At 40.7% G+C, this 26,221-nt stretch overlaps 1 protein-coding gene across 5 annotated transcripts in view; it reads left to right on the top strand.

Moving 5' to 3' along the window:
* OTUD7A (OTU deubiquitinase 7A) overlaps positions 1-18,047 on the top strand; it is a 143,522-nt gene extending 125,475 nt beyond the window's left edge. For all 5 annotated transcript variants that reach the window (XM_082198024.1, XM_082198023.1, XM_082198026.1 and 2 more), the window contains 4 exons: positions 766-915; positions 12,955-13,069; positions 13,506-13,590; positions 16,427-18,047. In XM_082198024.1, the coding sequence (XP_082054150.1) occupies positions 766-915; positions 12,955-13,069; positions 13,506-13,590; positions 16,427-17,851 (1,775 nt within the window). In that variant the 3' untranslated portion in view covers positions 17,852-18,047. The remainder of the gene's footprint in view (positions 1-765; positions 916-12,954; positions 13,070-13,505; positions 13,591-16,426) is intronic.
* The last annotated feature ends 8,174 nt before the right edge of the window (positions 18,048-26,221 follow it).

Genomic DNA, 26,221 nt, shown 5'->3' with positions numbered 1-26,221 from the left:
ATAATATTCTTACCTAATTCTTTAAACATTTTTGCTAGAGCCAAGTAATTTCGTTCCAACATTTTTCTAACATTCATCAATTTTATAAAACAATCCTGATGATAAAAAGAGAAATAAAAACAATCCAATCTTCATCCAGCATCCCTTCCTCCTGGTCCCGGGTTTTGTCAGTCCTTTTTATCCCATCGATCCAGCGCTTTAACCTGGTAACCTTATATCCTTATATATAGCTCTTCTTCATATTCTCCTTTCACTCGTGGGAACTCCAGCTTGATGATGTTTTTGACCCTTTTCAACAAATCAGCCCCTTTTCCATAGTCCAGACTCAACTCCATGTGGTATTTAAGAAGATGTTTCAGAATCCCTCCAAAATTGAGAGCCCCCACAGCTCCAAACATCTCACGGCCCATTGCCAGACTTGGAAAGTCCAAACATCCTTGCATAGGGGGGGTCTATCCAACCCCCCATTTCCAATCCAATCCAAACTTTATCTTTCCAAATCTGGCTTTTTCCAAGTTCATTTGTCAAATCCAAAAGCTCTTGTTCCTGCAAGGCCGCAGCTCCCTCCATCTCTGGCGCCCAAGATTCAGCAACATCCTCTTCTCTCATCTGCTCTGTCAGGACACTAGACTCTGTGGTTTAACCCACAGCGCCACCCGCGTCCCAAATGAAGTAGTACATCAATATTAAAATACATTGAGGCTGCTGAGGCTGCCTATTCCTAGTTTCCCAACATGTTTGCAAAATCTTGGTTTCTCTTCACAGCATTTGCACCAATTCCATTTGGTGGAATTTACTTGCCTTTGGAAGTCATGCCTAACCGATGTCATTGCTCACCTCTGGTCCTTGCCTATGATCAAGCGCATTTCTCCGCTCTTGTGTCTATGGAGCAAAAAGATCAACAAAGGGAACAAGGTATGTCAAGTAAGAAAGAAAATTGTTTTCTTTTAGTGGAAAGGAATGTAGAGCTACTGTCTATGGGCATGCTATCTGTATGTGCCTATCATAAACGCTATGCTGAGTTAGAAATGATAGCAGCCACCGGCCCGTGTTTTATTAGCCCAAAAATGGGAAGCAAACAAGGTCCCAACCAAAGAATGGCTACTTAAACTGATGGAATACGTGCAACTTGCAGATTTAACATATAGAATAAGAGAACAAAAAGAATACTATATACGTTTAAAGAAGACTGGAAACTGTTTACTGAATATATGTGTGAAAATTGTGTTCATTTACAAATGCTGGTAGCATTAAGATAAATTTAACAGTGTAAATAAGTTTTGATGGACGCAACAATGGTTTACTGAATGGTTTAGTTCATGTAAAATATGCACGGATGTTTGGTGTGCAAAATGAAAGAGAAGAAGGGAAGTCATTGATTTAAGGTTGTTTAAATGAATATTTTGAAATGTAAATCCGTTCATATGAATCTCTAGAAGGTGTATTTTATGGGTCACACTGTAGTATTTTGAATCATTGCCAACATAGCTTGTAGAAGCGGCAATTCCAAGTTAACATTGTACTCATCCATGGTTGGTGGTGTGATTGGGCAGCATTTGGTTCTTCCATCTTCCTTGCTATTTCCTCTGATCTGTTTTCTGTGTTCTGCCTTTCTAAAAAGTGAAAGGTATACCAGGTAAGTCATTGGTGTTCCGAGGCACAGGACCCAGACTCCAATTCCAAACCATGGTTTAAGACCCGAACTTGTTCTGAAGCTGGCACACATGGTTTCCTGGTTCAGATGAAATATTGAGCCAATATATGATTGTCTAAATGTGGCTACTACCTACCTTTCCCTCAACTTCTACATTTCTTTATTTAATGGAACCAGAAATCCTCATTAATCCAGCATCCATGCCAGATAATTCCAGAGAGTTATTGGATATGCCACAAGTTCTCCTCCGCTATGGTTAGGGAAGACTGGTTTAGTCTCTGGACCATATTATGCAGAGCACTGTGTTAAAATACTAGCACCTTTGGTAAAGGCAACTAGGTTATTTTGCACATGCCTTGTCAACAGACTGGGCTTAGGCTTGCTGTTAATGTAGAGTTGAAGCTTCTGTGTAATCTATGGCACATCATCTGTATTCATCATGTGGCACTGGAAAATGTATCACTGAGATGATGGAAATGTGGGAAATTTCATTTGTCTTGAGCACATTGTTTTTTCCTTAGTGTTTTGATGTTCAGTGGAACAGCTCTCACAACTGTATGGCAAGGCAGCGTGCCGTTCCAATAACTGCAACTCACTGCGCAAATGAAGGAATGTAAGATAGTTAGGATGACATTTTTAATTGGACCAGCTTCTGTTGGTGCAAGAAGAGAAGTAGCTTCTTCCCAACATTCATTTCTATATAAAAATGTCTATATCTCTTTGCTATTCAAAATACTAAAAACAGTGTACTAACTCTATAAAAAAAATTTAAAACACACTAGTAAAAGATTCAAACTATGGAAGATCCTCAAAGAATCGCGGCATCTTAGGATGTGTAAAATAAACAAAAAACCTTGGCAAAAGTATTTTCCAGAGATTAGTCAATACAGTGGTACCTCGGGTTAAGAACATAATTCATTCCGGAGGTCCGTTCTTAACCTGAAACTGTTCTTAACCTGAAGCACCACTTTAGCTAATGGGGCCTCTTGCTGCCGCCGCGCCGCCAGAGCATGATTTCTATTCTCATTCTGAAGCAAAGTTCTTAACCCGAAGTGCTATTTCTGGGCTAGCAGAGTCTGTAACCTGAAGCGTATGTAACCAGAGGTACCACTGTACAGGCTAAGAGACATGCCTCATAACTCCACCAGTAAAGCCTCATGGGGGAGCAGCACCCATAGCAGGGACTCCTTCCCATCACTTAACAATTCAAGTTCATACGGGGACTGTCATTTCCCAATTTATTCTGGGCCTTCCACTTTAAATGAATCCAGAAGCATGACAAAAAACTATGAGCAAAGTTGGTTAAAGATTAAAATTATTTCCCCCAAACACTAATGTGATAGAAATGTAGTGGGCAAAGATATGAGACAAACAATATATTCCAGGGTTTTAAGAAGTATGAATAACAGGAGCACAATACTTTTACCCTGCACATGAATAAATGGTTCCCTCTAGTGTTGTTTTCTGGTCTGAATCCCCATCACCACCACCATGGCTGCTATTTCACTTTTTAAAAATGCATGCAGTCAAGATACCCTGCAGCAGGCCTAGTTTGGCCTTTGTTCTTTTAGCCACAGATGTACTGGAGATCATGGAAAAAGCCTAGCACAGACTTTGGATAAGTGCCTCCCAATAGTGTCAGGCAAAATTGTTAAGCAAGCAAAGAGAAGAAAGTGGGAGGAGTTTGACATTGCTAACTAAGAGAGGATATCCTCCCTAGGGCTTCATGTAGGCATATGATGGAACACAGGGATATTGCAAAGTAATGTCCAGAATGCAACAATTTGTTTGTTTTGTATACTCCAGACTTCTGCTTTTATATATCTGAAGATGCTGAATTCCCACATGAAGACATTTTATACCTTCTAACAGATCTTTTTTATTTCAAGATCCTTTTTCTGTGCAGAGCACAGCTAGAAGCAGGCCTCTTGATTTCTAGATCTTGCGGTATAAAGTAAGCAGCTGTTGTGCTGATATTTTTAAAATCATGAGTTTTTAGCTGCCTTTATTCATGAATTTGCCGGTTCCAAGGCACAAGTAACTCTTTCTGTCAAAGGACTGGTTTCCCATAAATGGATAAGGGTGGTGGCTTTATTCCAGTGTTGCTCAAAGCATGCTTTGATTTCAACAGTACAAGGAGACACTATGAAGGAAAGAAATGCTGTGATTGTGGGTGCCTACTCAGTAGACATTTCGAAATACATTTTAAAAGATTAAATGATATTCCCTGGCAGGTTGTGGGAAATTGCAGCAAAAGAACAAAGGTAGAAGAAAAATTCATTCTATATTTTTATTTGATCTGGGACCATTTGCAACCCCCTTTCCATATAGGAATGTGGGCCAAGTCCGCTAGTGATTGCAAAGGTGCATCTCTTATTGTTAAAAGGATGTCAGTCCTTTCCATGTTTGAATACAGCTTTCAAGTAAAAATTTCAAGCTATAATCTTCCTTCAAGTGCTGTAGATTAAGCTGACAATATTTTTGCTGCTGCTTTTTTGCTACAAGATGTGTAGCCCTTCCAAAATTTATCTCCTACCTAATATCGTTTAGTTCTGCAGCATTGCTCTCTATAGCTTTGAAGCTATTCTGACTTTTGGCTAATTCTCAGAGATGAAAAACCCTCTAGCCAGCTGCATCTTACTGATTAGTGTAATTACCTCTGTGAAGGCTCTACTGAATATGTATAAGATACAAGGGTTGTTGCCATTGAATTTCCACTGCTTCTCAACGGTTCTTACCAATTTTCAATCAGACTCACAGATGTGAAGTTGCCACTTCTTTTACTGGCTGTTCTCATGCACATTTTAGCAGCTGCCTCATGCACAGAAATTTACTGGTGAAGCTTTTTTGCTTTTTCTTTTTTTTTTTACTACTTTATGTCACAGCACACTGAATATACAGTGTGGTTCATTGAGAACAACTCAATAAGAGGTCAGATTTTCATTCCTGCCCTTTCATTCTCTCTGGTTTTTAATCTCCCAACAGAAACTCAGTATTCTTTTTCATTGCACATGCTTGGTCCTCATTACACTGCTTTTTTGGGTGGGGGTTATCGCTTTAGGGGTTCCCCTCTAGTGATTTCTTCAAGCATTCTGATACTTCCCTTTTGTTCCTCAGCAGCTCCACCTTAGCTACATTGACACTGCCTTCATAACTAGGTAAACTGAGTTAACTACTGAAGAGTCTTCAGAACAGCAATAAAACTAGATACACAGGGGAAAGGGAAAGCACAAAGAGACAAGTAAGAACAATAGAGAATGAAAGAAAAAAGCAAATTAAAACATCTCAATTAATTAGGAAAGGAGTAGAAAATTATATATTTCATGAAGTGCTTCTGAAAGAGTGGGAGGGATCAAATCCTATGAATATCTAGAGGCAATGAGCTTCAAACTCTGTACAAAAGACTATTTTTTAAAATTCATATTTTGCCACTAAATCTTGTTACAGAGCAGATTGAACTAAATGAATCTCAATGCCTTTCCCATTTCAGAACTGCCTCATGGGATGCCATTTACTTGCTGGTGTCAAGAGCAAGTAAGGCAATGAGATTTTGGAGGCTTTTTAAGGTAACAGAGATGGAGACAGGCATAAATTTTACAATTATGCCATGCCAAGCACTTTCCCATGGTTTAATTCCATGCTGCTAGTGTTGTCCTTTAAAGGTCTGCAAACACCCATGTGACCTGGCCGTTTAAATGTTATGAATGTGAATATCACGTCCCACAGTGTTCCAGTAATGTCTGGGGAATGCTTATGATTGGGGTGTGGGGAGAAACAGAAGGCTTTCACCTAGCAACTGGGGCTGGGGTTGGGCACCCCTCAATGGAAAAGTGTGACAGAGCCTGCAACTCCCCAGCTGAGCAGCCTCAATCCGGACCCTGCTTGCAGGGTATTTGGAGCTCGCTCTGCTGGGGGGGGGGGGGTAGGAGCCTTCCTGACCTCTAGCTGAGCATCACAAGGGAGCCCAATCTCCCCACTGCTCACCAGGACATCAGGGCTTCCACAGTCCCCTTTCTCAGCATTGTATAAGACTCCTAAAACACTCCTAGGTTTAAAAAACAACAACTTGCAGGCTGGGGTGGGGTTAATAGAGAGCTGCTGTTTGGGAAAGCCAGCATAAAAACCACACATTATATCTGGCAACGCATGCACCCACTTATGAATTGTTAACAGCAGGCTGTTGGAGCAATGTCTGCCATACTACATTTTAGATATTTAGGATTCTATTTTTAGGCATCTTTCCAGTAGAGTAATTAAAAAATGAATGTGAAGACACACAGCCCACATGTTTATTTTCAAGTGCTTGCAAATTAATATGAAACAAACGTTCTATTTAAAATAAGCCATTGAAAAATGCTAGCTCTCTGCAGCAGTGGCTGATAATATTTTCATGACTCTTCTCGTATTAGGATGAAGCAAACAGTGATGCGAATATCTCGAGAGAAAGTTACACAGCAAACCATCCCTTTAATGGGAGGAGAGGCTGAATACATTTCTGTGTTTTATTCCTGAACAGCTCGAAAGCAGCTGTCCCATTGCATGTTCTATAGGCAGAGCCAGCTTCTACTTCTTTTAGCATGAGACACGTGAGAGGTTTGTAGAATAATCCGTACATCACCCCTTCAAGAGCTGCTGTGTGCAAACACAGGTGAGCTTCTGCAAACTTCTGGCTTTTGACACAGTTAACTTTATAACTGGATCTAACTGTCCAAGCTCAATAAATAGTGAATGCCATTATTGACAGTGTTTGCCTTTCCAAAGCATATTCCCTACTATGCTTCTGAGCTTTTTATGCAAATAAAAACATGCAGAGTTCTTTGCAACTTTGACTTCTAGCTATTGACTTTGTTGGTACAGTCATGCAGAATACAGCCTCTAATGAAGAATGCAATCATTTATGTTTTCCTTGGGCGAGAGAAATAACCTGAAAATACATTAGCTGTAGCCACTAAAAGAAAATAGGTTGTTTCAGTTTCTTTTGTTTTGGTTGTCTTGCGATGGAGAAATCTGTTTTTGTTTATAAACCTTTATTATCTGTTCTAGGAACTAGGAAAGGTCCTAGAACAGATAATTCAACTGTCAGTCTGTGAGCACTTAGAAGAAGAGTGCTATGATAACTAAGACCCAGCATGGGTTTCTCAAAAATAAGTCATGCCAGACCACTCTCATTTCTTTCTTTTTTTTGACAGAGTAGCAAGCTTGGTGGATCAGGGAAATGCTGTGGACATAGTGCATCTTTATTTCAGTAAGGCTTTTGACAGAGTACCCCATGATATTCTTTGAGGAAGCTGGTAAAATATGGGTTGAGTGAGGTAACTGTTACCTGGATTGGTAGCAGGTTGGTGGAATGAACCTAAAGAGTACTCATTAATGGTTCCTCTTCATTCTGGGAAAAGGTAACCAGTGGGGTGCCGCAGGATTCTGTCCTGGCTCCATTGTTGTTGAACGTCTTTATAAACAGCTTGAATGAAGGAATTGAGGGGATGTTCATCAAATTTGTAGATGACAGCAAACTGGGAGAGGTAGTTAATGCTGCCAGAATCAGACAGAATCAGAATTCAAAATGAACTTGACAGATTGGAGAACTAGGCACAAGCTAACAAATGAATTTCAGTAGTGACAAATGTAATGTTCTGCACTTGGGGAGGAAGAACCAGATGCACAAATATAAGATGGGGGACACCTGGCTTACTAACAGTACATATGAAAAGGATCTAGGGGTCTTGGTGGACCACAAGCTTAACATGAGTCAACAGTGTGATGCAGCAGCCAAAAAAGCTAATGCTATTCTAGGCTGCATCAACAGAAGTATATTGTCCGGATCAAGGGAAGTAATAGTACCACTCTGTTCTGCCTTGGTCAGACCACACCTGGAATACTGTGTCCAATTCTGGGCACCACAATTTAAGAAGGATGTTGGCAAGCTGCAAAGTGTAGAGAATGAGGCAACCAAGATGATCAAGGATCTGGAAACCAAGCCTTACGAGGAGTACTTGAAGGAGCTGGGTGTGTTTAGCTTGGAAAAGAGGAGACTGAGAGGAGATATGATAGCCATATTCAAATATCTTAAGGGCTGTCACCTTGTTTTCTCCTGCTCTGAAGGGTAGGACTTGAACCAATGGCTTCAAGTTGCAAGAAAGATTCCGACTAAACCTCAGGAAAAGCTTTCTGACAGCAAGAGCTGTTCGACAGTGGAACAGACTCCCTGGGAAAGTGGTGGACTTTTCTTCCTTGGGGGGTTTTAAACAGAGGTTGGACAGCAATCTGTCATGGATGCTTTAGCTGAGATTCCTGCATTGCAGGCGGTTGGACTAGACGACCCTTGGGGTCCCCCCCAACTCCTAAGATTCTATGACAACATTGCTTTTGTGCATGTGAACTGGTTCTGAACGCAGATGGCAACTACGGCTGTTAAAGGATTTGTGCTACATGCTCTCTGAATCAGAGTGGGTTGCTGTGATCTGGTGCCACCTGGTGAAACCTTACTAATGTTACAATCTGCTACATTTTTACCTGTGACTGCTATCTTCTCCAGTCCTGGAAAAGTACTTTCTCTTGCAAGAGGCCTTTCGGTAAACTCTTATAGTTTTCTATTTTTTTAAGATTCTTGTAACCAATTTCTATATAAATGTAGCCCTGACATTCAAATACGTACATCCAAAAAATGTGTAACCTTTTGAAATAGTTTATTTTGCATAGTGACTAACAGACTGAGCGGCAAATCAGGAAGTTCCCATGTCAAATCTCAACTCTCCTGTGAGCTTCTTGATGGGCCCTAGGCAAGCCACGGTTTCTCAGCCCGTTTCCCCACCTGTAATATGGGAGATAATACTACATACCTCCCTTGTAAGAATTGCAGACAGAAAATGAATGTGACATGCGTTGAACATTTGAAAGGACTAAAGGTAAAGGGTATTAGGTCCAGTATTAGGTCCAGTCGTGACCAACTCTGGGGTTGCGGCACTCATCTCGCTTTATTGGCCGAGGGAGCCGGTGTACAGCTTCCGGGTCATGTGGCCAGCATGACTAAGCCACTTCGGGCGAACCAGAACAGCGCATGGAAACGCCGTTTACCTTCCCGCCGGAGTGGTACCTATTTATCTACTTGCACTTTGACATGCTTTCGAACTGCTAGGTTAGCAGGAGCAGGGACTGAGCAACGGGAACTCACCCCGTCGCAGGGATTCGAACCGCCGACCTTCTGATCGGCAAGTCCTAGGCTCTGTGGTTTAACCCTTGACATCAGTATGCTCGTGTTAAACATTATTATTTTCCCTGACATTTAGTGTGTTCTCTCATTGTAGTTGTCTTACAGTAAGCAGGATACCTAATTTACAGCAATTCAGATACTTTAGTCTTTGCCTCCAAGTTTGTCACCAAACCCGCCCCCCCTCCAAGATAGCCTTGATGAATTACTTTGACTTGCATTGCCTGTGATTTTGCAAATCCAAAGATTCTGGAAATGTGCATGGCCAAGTGTTTGCACAGCAAGAGCACCTATAGTGGCTTTTAATGTAGCACAGCAGCAACAGAACACATAAGAAAGCTGAGTCTTTCATTCTTTTTTTAAAGGCAGTTGTACAAAAAACCTCTAAAATGTATGTGGTAGTTTCTGCAAAGTGCCTCAGTATTGTTGATAGCTGTCACCAGTGTTATGGAAATACCCCCTTCCCCAAAATGCATTCTAAAAAAATGGGGAGGGGGATACCAGTTCCCAGAAATAAATGGGAGGTAAAATGAAGATAAATAATTTGAATTAAACACATTCTTTGCACATTTATATAACATTTTCATTGTGGCACAAATTGCTAGAGGGCATTATATTATTTTTCAGCACTTGAGGCTTGAAGAATTGTGGTATTTCTGGTCTCAAAATGCTTGTTTTTATTGAATGTTAATTAGCACAAGGAAGAATACACTTTCAGTGTTTCTCTTCTCCACTGACCAAATTGCTGTTACAATTACATCTGCTTTTTTGCAATAATGTTTTGGCAATCATTCTGTTTTGCCAGTAAGTATGTAGTGGTGCCAGTTTATAGTTTAACATTCTCCTTCTTCAGCCCACAGTTGCAATAAGCAGGGAAGTTTGTAATCAATTTCTCTGTGATCTGTGAGCCCTGCTGCCAACACTCTGGGGTGAGCAAGGACCAAAGATGAAGCTAGTTCCTGCAGTCTGGCTGCACTGCCCTCTTGCTAAGTAGCCGCGTTTGCATGGGTGATACATAACAATGTTTTGAGAATGCTCTGCCATCCAGAATCTGGCCTAATTGCCTTTCTCTCAAGCAGGAGTTTGACCGTTCTTTCAGGTGTAAGGTCGGCATTGTCTTCTCTCAGATCCAGATTTAGAAACATTTTGAGATTCTTCCTCTCAAGTCAGACCAGTACACTGCAACATTGCTGGTGATATCATTTATTTGGGTGGAGCCATACTATTTAAGAACTGTTCTTTGGAGCAGATCCATACTATATAAAGGAAAAACTAATGGTTTTTTGTACACTCTGGGCGGCTTCCGGCAGAATATTAAAATACAATTCATCAAATATTGAAAGCTTCCCTAAACAGGGCTGCCTTCAGATGTCTTCTAAAAGTCTGATAGTTGTTTATTTCTTTGACATCTGTTGGGAGGGCATTCCACAGGGCAGACACCACTACTGAGAAGGCCTTCTGCGTGGTTCAGTGTAACTTCGCTTCTTGCAGTGAGAGAACTGCCAGAAGGCCCTCGGAGCTGGACCTCAGTGTCCGGGCAGAAAGATGGGGGTGGAGGTTCTCCTTGAGGTATACTGGGCTGAGGCTGTTTAGGGCTTTAAAGCTCAGTACCAACACTTTGAGTTGTGCTTGGAAACATACTGGGAGCCAATGTAGGTCTTTCAAGACCGGTGTTATGTGGTCTTGGCGGCCGCTCCCAGTCATCAGTCTAGCTGCCGCATTCTGAATTAGTTATAGTTTCCGGGTCACCTTCAAAGGTAGCCCCACAAAGAGCGCATTGCAGTGGTCCAAGTAGGAGATAACCAAAGCATGCACTACTCTGGCAAGACAGTCCGCGGGCAGGTAGGGTCTTAGCCTGCGTACCAGATGGAGCTGGTAGACAGCCGCCCTGGACACAGAATTGACCTGCGCCTCCATGGACAGCTGTGAGTCCAAAATGACTCACAGGCTGTGCACCTGGTCCTTCAGGGACACAGTTACCCCATTCAGGACCAGGGAGTCCTCCACACCTACCTGCCCCCTGTCCCCCCAAAACAGTACTTCTGTCTTGTCAGGATTCAAGCTCAATCTGTTAGCCCACCATCCATCCTCTGATTGCCTCCAGACACACACAAAAAGGACCTTCACCGCCTTCACTGGTTCCGATTTAAAAGAGAGTTAGAGCTGGGTATCATCCGCATACTGATGAACACCCAGCCCAAACCTCCTGATGATCTCTCCCAGTGGCTTCAAGTAGATGTTGAAAAGCATGGGGAAGATGACAGAACCCTAAGGCACCCCACAAGTGAGAGCCCAGGGATCTGAACACTCATCCCCCAACACCACTTTCTGGACATGGCCGAGGAGGAAGGAGCAAAACCACTGTATAACAGTGCCCCCAGCTCCCAGCCCCTCTAGATGGTCCAGAAGAATGTCATGGTCGATTGTATTAGAGGCCGCAGAGAGATCCAGCAGAACTAGGAAACAGCTTTCACCTTTGTTCCTAGCCCGCCGGAGATCATTGACCAGTGTGACCAAGGCAGTTTCAGTCCCATGATGAGGCCTGAATCCCAATTGGAAGGAATCCAAATGGTCCGCATCCACCAGGCATGCCTGGAGTTGTTCAGCAACCACCCACTCAATCACCTTGCCCTAGAATGGAAGATTTGAGACTGTGCGATAGTTGGCCATACTGGCCGGGTCTAAAGATGTTTTTTTAAGAAGCAATTTAATAACCACCTCTTTCAGTGGGTCTGGGAAGGCTCCCTCACAGAGAGAAACTTTCACCACCCTGCGGAGCCCATTGCCCAGCCCTTCCCAACTCGCTTTTATTAACTAGGATGGGCAAGGATCAGTAGCCCTGGTCCTACTCCCATGGTGGTGTCTACCTCTTTCCGAATATGAGTGACTTTATCTGCAAAAAACTTAAAAAAATTATTGCAGGAGATCTTAGGGCGCTTACTGAGCCCCGATGACACAAGTGGTTCCATTAAATTGCGAACCACCTGAAAGAGTCTCCTGCTTCTGTTTTCTGCCGATGCAATAGAGGCGGTGAAGAAGGTCCTCTTTGCCATCGCTTTCGCCACTTGGTAGGCTCAACGTTGAGCTCTAACCCTTGTCCCGTCAGATTCAGAATGAGTTTTCCACCACCAGTGCTCTAGCCGTCTCAGCGATTGTTTCATCGCCCTTAGCTCTAGGGAAAACCACGGGGCTGTCCGTGCAATCGGAGAGGGCGCTTCGGAGCCAGACAGTCAATAGCCCTGGTTAACTCCGCATTCCAGTGGGCCACGAGGGAATCAGCTGAGAGGCCATCAACGTGGGATAATTTTGCTAGATTTGTGGTTGCAGCCTGAAAACTGAGAAGAACATTCATCGAAGACAATGTGGTGGACTGTAAAGTCTGATCGACAATGTAATATTAGAAATTGATTTGTGGAGGTCTGCACTTCAAGGTATAGATGTATAACTTGCTTATCGCTTTATTTTAACAGTGTACCTATGCATATTCTGCACAGGTTGCATAGAACACTTTTATTTCCTTTTTGGTTGAAATGACCAGGATGGTCACAGCAACTAAGATTTAGTGTTCAGAGACTGGTATTATGACTCAGTAAAATCTGGAGTCAATAGCCTACTAATTATTTGGGGTTACATTCCACTTTCCTTGGAGGTTGCAGGTGAATGACAGTATATTGTAAATGAAAGTGAAAGCAGAAGCGTATAATTTCAGCTTTCAAAACATTTGCTTTAACCCTGTCCACCAAACCAAAAGAAAAGAAAAGGTTTGTGTTCATTTTGTCAAATGCTTTGGCTAGAGATGTGGTCAGTCTGAGATCTACGAAAGAGGCTATGGTTATCTCATATTATAATATCCTAATTGCCATCTCTGAGAGCTGATGACTATTTTTCTTCATCATGAAAAAAATCACATGATATACAAAGGTGTCACTGTTTGCAAAATAAGCAATTTCTTATGAAAAAAAATACAGTGTTTAACACAGTGTCTTGAACAAATGCTTCTAAAATTCTTTCCCCCTTTTCTTCAGCCAACTGTTGTTTCTCATCCTTTTCCCACCTAATTTCTTCACTTCTGATCTTTTCCTCTTTCCTTCAGCGGTGATCCCTCTGACTGATTCTGAACACAAGTTACTACCTTTGCACTTTGCGGTTGATCCTGGGAAAGATTGGGAGTGGGGGAAGGATGACAATGATAACTCCAAGCTGGCCAAGTAAGATCTCTTTTAAATAATTAACACTTCAACACCTTGTGGACATCTGTGTGCCTAAAAGGCCTGGTAACCTTTGATTAGCCTGCCCTTTTAAAATCAGTTTTTAGAACAAATAACTATATCGTTTTTGAGCCACATACATCTCTTGCATAGTTCACTAGCTGGGTGTGGAGTTTTGCCATCTACAAAATGCCAGTTGGTTGCCCCAGTCTGGCAAGACCAATGTGAGGCTGCAAATTTCCCATAGCAAGCCCAGTGTAGGACTATTTCTTTTCCCCCTAGTTTATTTCCTTAAGAGAGCGTGGGGATCTGTAACTGAAAGTACTCTTGTTAAACCTGATGTTTTTTTCTGTTTCTGTTGATTAAGTGTGATTATATGGCTGTAAATTTTCAGTGATTATATGGTATGTGGTCTTTCCTCTTTTTCCTTTCTTAGTTTGATTCTGTCTCTGGAGGCAAAGCTTAATCTTCTGCACAGTTACATGAATGTAACCTGGATACGCATACCATCGGAAACACGGGTAACCCTTTTATTCTCCATAAGTAGCTTGAGAGAAATAGGCCCCAACTGTGTCATCTCATGAAACAGATGATCCTGGGTTAGGCTCCCATCACTAGCGCAGCAAAATCCATTGCACCCTTGCTGTGTTGGGCTAGCGGTTCAGGGAAGCTCCTTTGGGAGGCAGGGGCAGGGAGAGGCAAGGTCCACGTCCCTGCCTCCCTAGAATTAATGCAGCACTTTCTGAGACACAAAAATGGCCAGGCACTACTGTAACTGTAGCAGCAATGGATTAGACTGTTGTTATGTTTTTATCACTGATGTTTTGTAATGTATTTCTAATGTTGTACACCATCCTAAGATCTTTTGATAAAGGGTGGTATATAAATTGCTGTTGTTGTAGTAGTAATAGTAGTAGTAGTAGTAGTAGTAGTAATAGACTGTACTGTGCATAGATTAGAAAGGAAAAAAGATCCAAATAAAGCAGCTGTCCATCCTGCTGCTTTTGGTTGTAAATTCTGCCCTCTGTCACGGCATATGAGATGGTCAAAACCAAAGAGTAATTGACCAGCCTTTCTATCCATTGTCTGGGGAAAAGGCTGAAAAGCAGAATTTGTTCTGCTCCTTGCATTTGTGCAGTTCCACATTTGAGAGTGTGGATTCTCAGGTCCAAATATCAGAGCATTCTAGTGGTTTGACAAAAGTATAGGGACTATCAAATGTGAGACTGCAAAGTTGATCCCCAAGGTTGTCAGTCAGGGGTAAGCAAATTAAGAGTTCAGCCAAATTTTCATGTGCACAACAGGGAGCTTTGGGGAACTGAATATGTTCTCTGAAATATCCCACTTATCATACTTGTTAATCATGCCTCTCAGAATCTGCTCCAACACTAGTTTTTTCATAAAGAAGGAAGTTATTATTGCTCAGTCATGCTCCAGCCAATCATGAGTTGGCATGTGCTTGAAAATTTATGTGTTAATTCAATGTCCAGGACCAATTTCCATAAAGGTTATCATGTCTCAGTTTAGCTTCTGGTAATTACGGTAGTAGTACTTTTTATTTTATATGACAGGAAGGCTCTCTTGCCATTTCTATATTAGCCTTTTCAGACTAATGAAATTGTCAAGAAATCACACACATCATCCAATGAGAAATATGGTCAGGTGAACTGGTTTTCAATCATTGCCCATTGTGAATAATTTGCAAGATTAATTTCATAGGGTTGCCTAGTTGTTCATTAGGTGTTCATTAGGTCAAGATGATCTGCAAGTTGCTTCCACTTCGTATTTTCTTAAAATATATCATGGCAAGCACAATCTTTTACTCAACTGCCCTTTTTCTTATATAGGGATGGTAATCTGAAAAAATGTTGATACTTTTTTTGCCTAGCATTAACTAATTTCCTTGCCCCAGAAGAGTAGGTGAGCAGAATTAGGCAAGTAAAAACAATCTCAATTTCTTTGAGATAGGAGGATATCTGTTTAGGAGTCTTGGAAATGAATGTTTTGAAATGTACTTCTATAGTTACACTGAAAATTACTTGCACCACATCCTATATTTTCAGGTATAAATGTGAACGGCATTGATAACTGAATTATTGCACAATTTGCTTTTTAATCCCAGATCAAATATTGCCGTCCTAATCATTTTTTTAAAATCCCTTGCTAAATACCCGGAGATTGGCTTCTGTATTTCTGTTATCTTTCATTTTGCATCTCTGATGCCATTTGTACTGGAATGTCTCCTAGAACGTAGCCTTTCCACACAGAATGGTCATCAGGGCTGAACTTTACTATTGCTATCCTCCATATAATCCAAAACAGTGTCCCATGAGCACTGAGCAGGAGTAAACAAGAAACAACAGACCAGATTATTTCAGATATGTTGAGCAAGGGAACCAAGCATGCTGCATAAAAAATTCCAGGAATACTAGCTGATCTATTTGAGGAGAGAAATTCCCTCCTAACCTGTAATGTGTATGGGTTACTCGTGCGTAAGTTGCCGCCTCTCCAAGCCTTGTTGCCTTGCTAAACCTTTCTGTCTGGACAGCCCTTCACTTCGTGGCTGCCTCAGTCGCTAGCAGAATCTGTCAGTGGGCGTTTCTTAAATCTTTTCCAACATAAAAGTTGTTTGACACCCAGTCTCCTCCTACTCTCTCTGCGCGGAAGTCTTCTGCGCAGGGTGGGCGTGGGTAGCGGAGGACCCGTGCTCTCCCCGCTGGTGTCCAGTGAAGAGTCCTGGAGCCCTCTCGCCGATTCCCCCATCAGCCCCTCTATATCCCTGGTGTTGCGCTGATTTGCTTCCCCATCTGCGGAGCTGCCTCTCTCCCTGCTGGGCCCTTCTCCAGCATCATTTGAGAGCCTTCCCCCCGCCTCTAGCTCCAATGTCAGTTCCCTGACATAACCCATCACCCATCAACTTAAAAATCAGAAAACCTGTAGTGAAGAGCATATCCATTCTATCTAACATCATATTGCAATGGTTCCTGATGTTTCAGATATAGAAAAGTATACAAAAAGATGCACTGTTTTCAGATTTGGCTTTTACCATCTTGAATATGTTGTGGAATTCACAGCAAACATCTGAAGTTTCAAGAGAATGACTTCCCAAAAGGACAGTCAGAGTAATCTGACAAGCTATTATAAACCTGGATCTAGGAAGTTTCTTCCAAAGATTAACCATCTGTTAATGTAATTGTGACCCCTTAGTGTAATGACCTTATGTGCAGAACCATTCTTTTGAAGACTTGCATTTTTCAAATGCTAAATATCCTGAAAAACTGCATTCAAATGTAGAGAGGATCTTACTGCAGGAAATCATTGTGTAATTTCTAATTGTTAACTTACTTCTCTTCATAGGCTCCTCTGGCTCAGCCAGAATCTCCCACTGCGTCAGCAGGAGAGGATGTTCAGTCTCTCGCTGATTCCATGGACTCCGACAGGGATTCCATCTGCAGCAATTCTAATGGCAATAATGGGAAAAATGGGAAAGAGAAAGAAAAGCAAAGGAAGGATAAAGAAAAAAACAGGGCTGATTCAGTTGCAAACAAACTTGGGAGTCTCAGTAAAACTCTAGGCATCAAGCTCAAGAAGAATATGGGTGGGCTTGGGGGACTAGTGCATGGCAAAATGAGCAGAGCAAATTCAGGAAATGGGAAAAATGGGGAGATCATTGAGAAAGTCAAAGAGAAGAAGTCCAAGTCACGCAAAGGAAGCAAAGAAGAATCTGGCCAGTCTGCAAGCACTTCTCCATCTGAAAAGACAACCCCCTCTCCCACTGAAAAGACAAGCATTTCGCCTGTTGAAAAAATGAATTCTAAATCCCCTTCAGATAAACAGTCAGACCCATGGAAGTACAGTACTGATGTGAAGCTGAGCCTCAACATCTTGAGAGCTGCCATGCAAGGGGAACGGAAGTTCATCTTTGCTGGCCTCCTCTTGACCAGCCATAGACATCAGTTCCATGAGGAGATGATTGGCTATTACTTGACCAGTGCCCAGGAGCGCTTTAGTGCTGAACAGGAACAGAAGAGGAAAGAGGCAGAGAAGAAGGCTACTCTCAATGGATCGTCATGCAGGAAACTGGAGCAAGAAATGTACTCAAAAGAGAAGTTGGAAGCATCTCCTCAGGGAAGGGCATCACCAGTCTTGCCTCAAAGCCATACGACTCAACTGGTTTTAAAGTTTAAAGACCGTACTAGTCCCACACCAGGGTCATTTTCGTCACCTAGCAATGGTGCCAAGAAAAGTGGACCCATTCCATTGTCTGCCCACTATAGCCATACACCCCCTGTTCAGAGGCAAAGTGTCATCCACTTGCACGATGTCAACTCCAAGCCATCAAGCTTCCAGGATGACACCTACAAACCGGTGGTTGGCACCTTAAAAACATGTGCCACATATCCCCAACAGAACCGGTCATTGTCTTCACAGAGCTATAGCCCAGCCCGAATAGCAGGCATCCGTACTGTCAACACAGTGGAGTCACTGACCTATGTTATGCCTACGGACCACAAGTCACAAACATATACCAATGGGTTTAATACCAGTGACATCAGAGACTGCTTGGAATATGCCGATGAGGATGCACCGCAAACCTGGTTGAACAATGACAAAAATCGAGGCAGGAGCACAGTTAGCCCGATATATTCAATCCAGCAGAACCGCTGCAAGAAGGAGAACTGCTCTTTTTATGGTCGCCCCGAGACTGAAAACTATTGTTCCTACTGCTATAAGGAGGAGCTGAAACGCAGGGAGCAAGAAAGTAAGGGGCACCGACATTGAAGGTGATGGAGCTCTTCCCATGAATATTTATTTCCTCCATTTTCTTACTTGTAAGGTATGTGGCAGTGGATTACAGGAGGAAGGAAAAGAGAATCCTGCAGAGGGATCTGTGGGGAGAAAGGTCCAGCTTATTTGTTTTTCCCCTGCAGCAATGAAAAACTAAGAATTAATTTATCATAAAGAGTTTATTATTTTCCATTTTGTCAGTGTCTTTTTTACATACACTGGTAAGCTGAAAGGTTCTTTACTCCTTTGTCAGTGCTGTGTATACGTTTGGTCAAAATTTACTAATGGTGCCTGAATTTACACTGACATCACTCAGGTAGTAGGAAGATAGGGAAAAAGTCATAATAACTGGAAATGTGGTATTGTAATAAGATGTGTCTGTTTCATTCTTTAGAGCCATCGCATCTGAAGAAATATAACTTTTTTCATAGCTCTTTCCTCTTCCTTTAAAAATTGGGGGAAGAATAGTAATTTGCATATAGTTCATACTAACATGCTAACATCCTTGCTTGTATTATTTTAGTAGTCCTGTTTTCTCCACAGATACACAAATGAAAGCCTGGATTCATTAGCAAGCTTCTCTTACAAAACACAAATTCTTGGTTTTATTGATGTAAGCAACTCCAGTTTTGTACTGCACAAAATGTCCAAGAATGAAATGCTTATCCTCCAGATGACATATCTATTTTATTTTTAGACAGGGCTCAAGCCCTCATGGTTGAAAATAAGTACTTTACAATTCAACAGTTGGGCAATTGGATGACCAAACAACTGCCTCAGTAGCTTTGCAGTCCTGTCTTACACCTCATTCAGTGCAACCACATAGCCAAGTACCCTGTATCTCACTGATCATATCCTTTCCTTGGTCGTTTTGACCAGTTTATCAACACTGCTTATTGGAACCACATTATTTAGCTATTAATTCCCAAGAATTAAAGAATTAAAATATTGGCATATGCAAGACTTCATATTTTTATTATTCATATAGCACAATGTAGATTTGCTACCCCTTTGCAGAAAAGACAAAAATTGTTACTGTTAATTTGCACATGTGTTGCAGGCAACTCCCTGTTTGCGCAGGAGTTGTATTCCGGGTCATTGCACACATCAGCTGAAAACGAAACATCGGCAGTCGTGCGTCGATTGAACATGGGCAAAATGGTCTTAAACACTTACAAGGACAGCTCATGGATTTGTGTTTAAAGTCTGCTCTCAAATTTGGCCCTCTGAGATGAGTACTAGACAGTGCAGAAGATGAAATCTAAACACCATTGCAAAGACAAAAATGAAGCAAAGATTGTAATAGTTCAAAACTAGACAGAATAATTTAGATAACCTCTACGCCTGGTGCCCTTCAGACGTTTTAGATAAGAGCTGAATGTAACACTGGTGTGTACAGTAGGGCTTCTGTTGGCATTGATATAAACATGTTTGCCTTCTATCTATTTTGTTTCTATCAAACCACCAAATAGCATACTTCATAATTTATTACAGCCCTCAGCCCTCCAGTGTATACTCTGCATGAAAGTCTGCTCTCAGTGCAAGATTCAAGAGCACATTTAAGCTGTGAGAGTAGAGTACGGTGCCATTAAGAACCAATATACCCCGACTATAAAGCAATCCCAATGTTGGCTGGCTCCCCCAGTCAGCATTGTTGCCTTTGTATGATCTGAATTAAATTTCAGTTTACTCATCCATCCCATTACTGAGGCTCCTGTCACATCTAATGAAAAGGGAAGAAGAACTACATCGGTGTCATTAACCTAATGGCACCGCTCTAAGCTCTCAAAGTGACCCTCTTTTATTAGGAAAGTTCATCACTAGGAACGGCCTATATTTTTGGTTCTTCTCTTTAGCTCTAATATTCTTAGGTAAGCTAAGAAAATATTCACTCATAGCCACATCTCAGTTTACGTAGTGAACTTGGTTTCTGCCTCCTCAAATAGAAAGTACTTGAGACTCCTGTCTGTTCACCACTTGCACACACATTAAAACGCCTGTTTGTGAAGTACTTTGTGGTAGCAATCAGTAATTGATCCTATAATTCAGTACAAAATGAAGTAAGAAGTGATACTTAGTATTAATTAATAATAAATTTTAAGTTTGGTGGGGCGGGGAGGCACACCAATATTACTTAAGAACAGCTCTTAATGAATCCAGCCTTGTAGTTCATGTATCTCTGAGAATGTGTAGTGTATCTGAATTGGTATCTCCTTTTCCCCCAGAGGAAGATGTGTCACCACACTTAAGGGTGCAGTCACACTGCAAGATGTTACAGTGGTGGTGGTGCTGCCAAGCTGGTCCCCATTCTTTTATGGGAGGTCTACTCAAGAAAGAGGATCAGCTGTGTCATTAGTGCCGGCTGACTCTGCAGTGTTCTTGTCCAGCTTTGCCATTTATTTCAAAGCAGGGGGAAAGGGCTCTCCTTCCTAAGGGCCTCTTCTTCCCTTGCCTGTTCTGTGCTTCCAACTTAGAATTAAGGTGCAAAACAGATGTGGTTTGATGGCTGCTGTGTGGATTAGAACACAAGTAACCTTTGGTGTGGTTCACTCATAAGAATCTCAGATGTTCCAATTTTGTCCAATACTGTATGCCTTTTTATGTTTTTAGTTAATTGTGAAAAATCCTCCTGTTTCTTTGGCCAAAGAAATCTGTGGTACCAGATGGACTTATCTTTGATTGTATTTGTGTGTGTGTGTGTGTGTGTGTGTGAGAGAGAGAGAGAGAGAGAGAGAGAGAGAGAAGAGCAGGGGTGATATTTTAAAATATTAAGAAAGAAAATATTAGTGATTACTAATGCATTACTGTAGAACTAGCCTTTGGAATGCCTATAAATGCTTCTCTAGGTGGAGGTAGGCATGAACCACTTGCTGCTAACAATTTATGCTTTTCCATTTTGATTCAAGTATACTATCTGAACAAAAAGCTTTTAAAAAAAACTTCACAAAGTTTTATAATATTTTTTTTAAATAGTCATCATCAGGAAAATACATTTTAGTGGACACAATAATTTCATATATTCACATGGTACTATAATTTTTTAAAAAAATACACAGAACTGAATGAAAATAAGTTTTGCCCAGATGATAGAAATGCTCTCATGAGTTGCTCAAATCAATACCCCACCTCCAAGAACTGTTTTCTGGCCCCCATGCTCTAATCTGATCCTTGTTTACACCCTACTCTTAGAAATAATTCACTAAACATTATTTACTTAGGGTAGCACCTTACTCTGTGTAAGAATCCAATTATATAGCAGAGCATCTCAGAAAAATCTTAGCTCTGAGTGCCGCTTTCCACCCCTAAAATTTCATCTGCAGAAGTTAGGGGTGAGACCAGTGCCAATTAGTTCCAGCAGAAAACTAGTTGCAAACTCATGTGAGTTTCTTAAGACAATACGCAATTCAATCTGGCTTGTCCAGATTGAAATGTCTTCTAATATTTTCCTGGTAAGACCCCTTGAATCCCTCCTGAAAGAATAAAGAGACCTTTATTCATATTCGTAAGCAATAAAAAGAGAGTTTACTCATGATCAGGCAGAGCACAGTGTGGGCCCTGAAGCCAGACTTTAGGCTTAAAGTCACAAGCATATACAAACAGGTTTACCCCATATGTGGGTTGACCTAGTGACTGCAGTTAGCAGACCGGGAAGTTTGCAGGACGAAAGGAAGATGGAAAAGAGGGAGAGTGACAGCATGCCTTGGCCTTTGACCAGGTCTGGAAAGGTCCTGCCCACTCACTAGTCACATGCAAGGAAGATGCTCCAGGCCAGGAGGAAGAGGAAGTTTTGACAGGCTGGACCAAACATTCCCTTGCTGTATGTATTGTATTTGACTGAATGTTGTATTTGACTGCTCCCAGTGGATTACATCCCACAAAAAGTAGTTGGCAATTATGAATGACCTCACCCTCGGTGTTTTTAGGATTTTGTTCCTGTCTGCCTTATCTGAAAAAGAGGCAAGTGTTTGAATGAAGCCTCCATAAAAACTATACAATTTAAAAGGTCCTTCTCACTGGAAATTAAGTCAAAATATATAAGAAAATAAAAAAATTGTCCAGTAGCACCTTAGAGACCAACTAAGTTTGTTCTTGGTATAAGCTTTTGTGTGCTTTCATCTCTAAGGTGCTACTAGACAGTTTTTAAAATTTTCTTATATATTTCGACTGCGTCAGACCAACATAGCTACCTACCTGAATCTGGAAATTAAATGTTTATGAAACTTGTTGTTCCAGAAATTCTTTTTTTTTTAAAGGCCAAAACGTGTTTTGCGTGAACTCCCTGTCTCCTCTTGTTCTCTCTCTTTCTCTCTCTCAATCTATATATATATAAACATGACTGCTGTTTCATCCAGCTCAGCATTTTCTTGGGTTGTGGGTTGGTCACTTAGTGGGTAACAAGTGGGTATTGCAGACAATTCAGTATATGAAGGGCTAAGGGTTTGTGGGCAGTTAATTGCAAGTCAGGAAGACTGGGCTGTGCAAAGACAAAATTTGATTGTTGAGATGGAAATTTGAGGCTTGTGTCAGAGCTTCTTTTGCGAAATATGACACAGTTCTCTGGGAAGTTCTCCTGCACAAGCGTTGTTGAATTGAACAGTTCTCTTTCACTGGAACTTTTCATTTCCTTGGGCTTGTGCATAAGGAGTCTGCCAATGGGCTGTGCCCTTTGTTTGGTATTTGAGAAGTACAAAACATGGAACAGTGGTTGAATGTAATAAGTGTTGCTAACTGTTCTGGGGTAAAGTGATGTTTTTATAAATGAAAGAAAAAATGCTTTATGGTTTCAAATAAATTATAATTACTCTGCTAATAGGCATCAGAAAAAAATGTGTGTTGGGGGAAAAGTAAAAGGCTGTATAAATTGTTCAAGCCACTAATCCAAAACTTGTCAAAGAAAATATGCAAAATGTTTGACTTTTCTTTTGTCTATGGAACAAAGGGTCTAAGGATTATTTCAAAATGGTATTTAAGCATTCTCATACTTTGTAATAATACATGAAAAAGTAGTATAGAAAAGGGCTAATGAATGAATAAAACATGATACACTTTGTGTTTACATATAAGTTGTGTTGTGTGCTGTAGGTGCTTCTAAGCAGGTCTGTGGAAAGTTTTGCGGGTGGTCCTAAGCCACAGCAAGCAAACATTTGGACTTGGTAGCAGAAGCCTCTCTCTGCCACTGCACTGCCCCAAGTCCAGTCAGTTACTCATTCCTGTTCTTTCAAAGCAAAACAAAGTTGTATTATTGCGCTCCTGGAATCCAGATAACAGACAAATCTAATTCAGCATGAGTTAAAATGTGTAATAAAGCACCCCTTTTCAGCTGAAATGGAGTTCTTGGGAGAAGGACTGGTGTAATATATCACAGATAATGTGTGTCTTAGGCTGCAATCCTTTACACACTTACCTGGGAATAAGCTCCACTGAGTTCTGTGAGACTTTGGATTAGATGTGTTTAGGATTGCAGGAAGCAACAGTTCCTGTTCTGCACTCAGCTTCTCATGAAAACAGAAACATTTTGCCATTCCTACATTGCAATATATTTGGTAAGCACAGCCATATGTTTCATAAAAGTCAGAGGTATAAAAATTGATCAGTAGCTGTGTTTAGTTTCCCCTTTCTTTTCCTCACCACCCTGTGTATTTTGTGCACTTAACTTAATGTGGGTGGCCATTTAAATGCCTCTCTCCTTATGGAAAAAAAAAAGGCATGAATGATCAATAGGAGTTTTATCACCAAGCAGGTGAAGGGCATCATAGTGATTTTGCTGGCAATGCTGTTCCTGCAATTTTGTGCAGAAAAAGCAGCAAGTGTTGTACAGAACACAGAGTTCAGCTTCCTGAGAATCTGAGCACCTTCTTTATCTCTCCCCACCCCCTTTTTATGGCTGCTGAAACAATATGCTTGAAACTCTGTTGGCTAGTCCTGCTGAAATCTCAGAAGCCAAAGAAGGAACTCTGTAACTGTAAACTCCTTACTGTGACTAGCAAAACCAGAAATATTTATGAAAAATAGTTTAAAAAATCAAAATCGAAAGAAATTACACAAATTTGTTAAATTTGCATAATTTATAGAAGGAGAATTCAGATTTTCTGGATGCAGAACTGAAATTGCATGAATGCAGATTTTCAGCCCTTTCAGCACAGAGTACATACAGCCCTCTTTAGAGTGAACATATGTATAAAGTTAAGCAAATTTATATTGACAGGTAAGAATCATCATAACAATGGCACTAGAAAGCTGTATCTTTTGTTTTTAATGATTGTCTTGGCTGCTTTCCCTGTCCTTTTATGGTAAGCAGCCCAATGTTTTTAACTTCTTTATCACACTTGTAATGCCATTGCCCCATTATGTTGAACATTGGACTGGAATAATGACAAGCTGTTGCACATGTAGTAAATGGGGAAGAGCTCGTGTTAAGAATGGAAGGCCCTTTAATGGTACAATTTGTCCCAGGAACAAAGTTATTCACTCATGGGAGCACTCATTTAAGACACATGGGAGCCTTGCATTTTGTCAATAGGTGTTGATTACGTTCTCTTCCCAATCCAAAAGAATTAATACATTTCTAGTTCCAGAAATTGAGAATGTGATGTATTGAAATGTTGTAAATTGTATCATGAAATAATTGATTATAGTGGGGAGCCAGGGATTACTTCCTTTCCCTTGTATGGAAAAATAGACATTATTGTGATGGCAGAACTACAATGGAAAAATATTAGCTGACCTTGATTGCAAGTGGCTTTTCAGCTCAGAACACATTCAGTTTTTTTTGTAGCGTACTCTGCAAAATAAGGACTTTTTATTTGAGAGTATGGCAGACTTTGTAGAATTACTGCCCAATAAAACATGGTGTAGAGTTTAACTGACTTTAGTAACTTGTTGGCACATTTGCTTTTTTATGTTACAGATAGGTAGCCGTGTTGGTCTGCCATAGTCAAAATAAAAAAATTCCTTCCAGTAGCACCTTAAAGACCAACTAAGTTAGTTCTTGGTATGAGCTTTCGTGTGCATGCACATGAAAGCTCATACCAAGAACTAACTTAGTTGGTCTTTAAGGTGCTACTGGAAGGAATTTTTTTATTTTGCTTTTTAATAGACATGCTTGTTTTTTAAACAAAGGAAACAATAGTACACACACACACACCCCAGGCATCCCCAACCTTCGGCCCTCCCGATGTTTTGGCCTACAACTCCCATGATCCCTAGCTAACAGAACCAGTGGTCAGGGATGATGGGAATTGTAGTCCAAAACATCTGGAGGGCCAAAGGTTGGGGATGCCTAATATACACCCACACCCATAAAGAAAGGTGTTTGTAAGTGCATTCTGTTTCTAGACATAAATGACTGTATTATGTTGCAATTTTCCAAGCCAAGTTTAAATTATAATATAGAGATTATTTTTATATTACTTTCAAAATATGCTACAAAGCAATATTTTGCACCTTTATTATAGAGAGTTGTCATTTTAGTAGGTTCATGTGGGAAATGTAGTACTACTTTCTTGTGAAGAAAGCTTTGTAAATGTTAACGATACATTCTGAATGCTCATCGCCAGTGTCTGTTGAAGGTTGGAATACAGAATGATTTTTACTGAAAAGCTTTATATGGTGGTTTATATATTTTGGTAAAAATACATGTTCCCTGTTTTATTTCTTTATGGAATCCTCTTTTATAGGACATAAAACATTGAGGAGATTTTTAACAAGACTCAGCAAAATAATAATAATAAACAAAACATCATAACAAAAATCAAACTTGAGATTCTCCCCCTGCAAATTTCATGACAAAAGTGACCTGATGTTTTTGAAGCAAACTAAGATTGAATGTGAATATTTTTTCTGAATAGAACTATAATCACTTATAGAATATGCAGTTATTCTGGCCCATTGTCATCTCTTGGGAACAATTTCTGTAGATTTTTGCAGCACCACTAAAACCTGATATTCTTCTCATCTTGTATAGACTAGGTTTAAAAAAAAGTGCTCACCACAATTAAGAAGTTTATTATAAAATTTTCAAATAGAAGATCTCTTCAGTTTTAGCAAAGATTCAAAAGCTCACTTCATCTTCTTCATTCTTATGATAGCGCTCCATGTGGAAGATGGTCTCCTGAATGGGATGTCACATGGGTCACCCGAGGACTTGATGAACCTATCAAAACAAGCAGATCTCACCACAAAATCATCCCCCAACTCCCTCCAGTTAATAGAAAAATCTTCATCTTTCACTCTTTATCACAAATATAAGGCAATCTAGGTCCATATATGTGGCATATGAAAGAATTAGATTCCTCAGTAGTGATGATGCATTATCTTCTTATGTAGAAATCTAAATGTTGCCAATAATGTTGACCACAAACTTGA

This window comes from Podarcis vaucheri (genome assembly GCF_965113315.1).
Source record: "Podarcis vaucheri genome assembly, chromosome: 14".
Lineage (NCBI taxonomy): Eukaryota > Metazoa > Chordata > Lepidosauria > Squamata > Lacertidae > Podarcis > Podarcis vaucheri.
The sequence above is the reverse complement of the archived record's forward strand: the minus strand, read 5'-3'. Positions and strand labels throughout refer to the sequence as shown.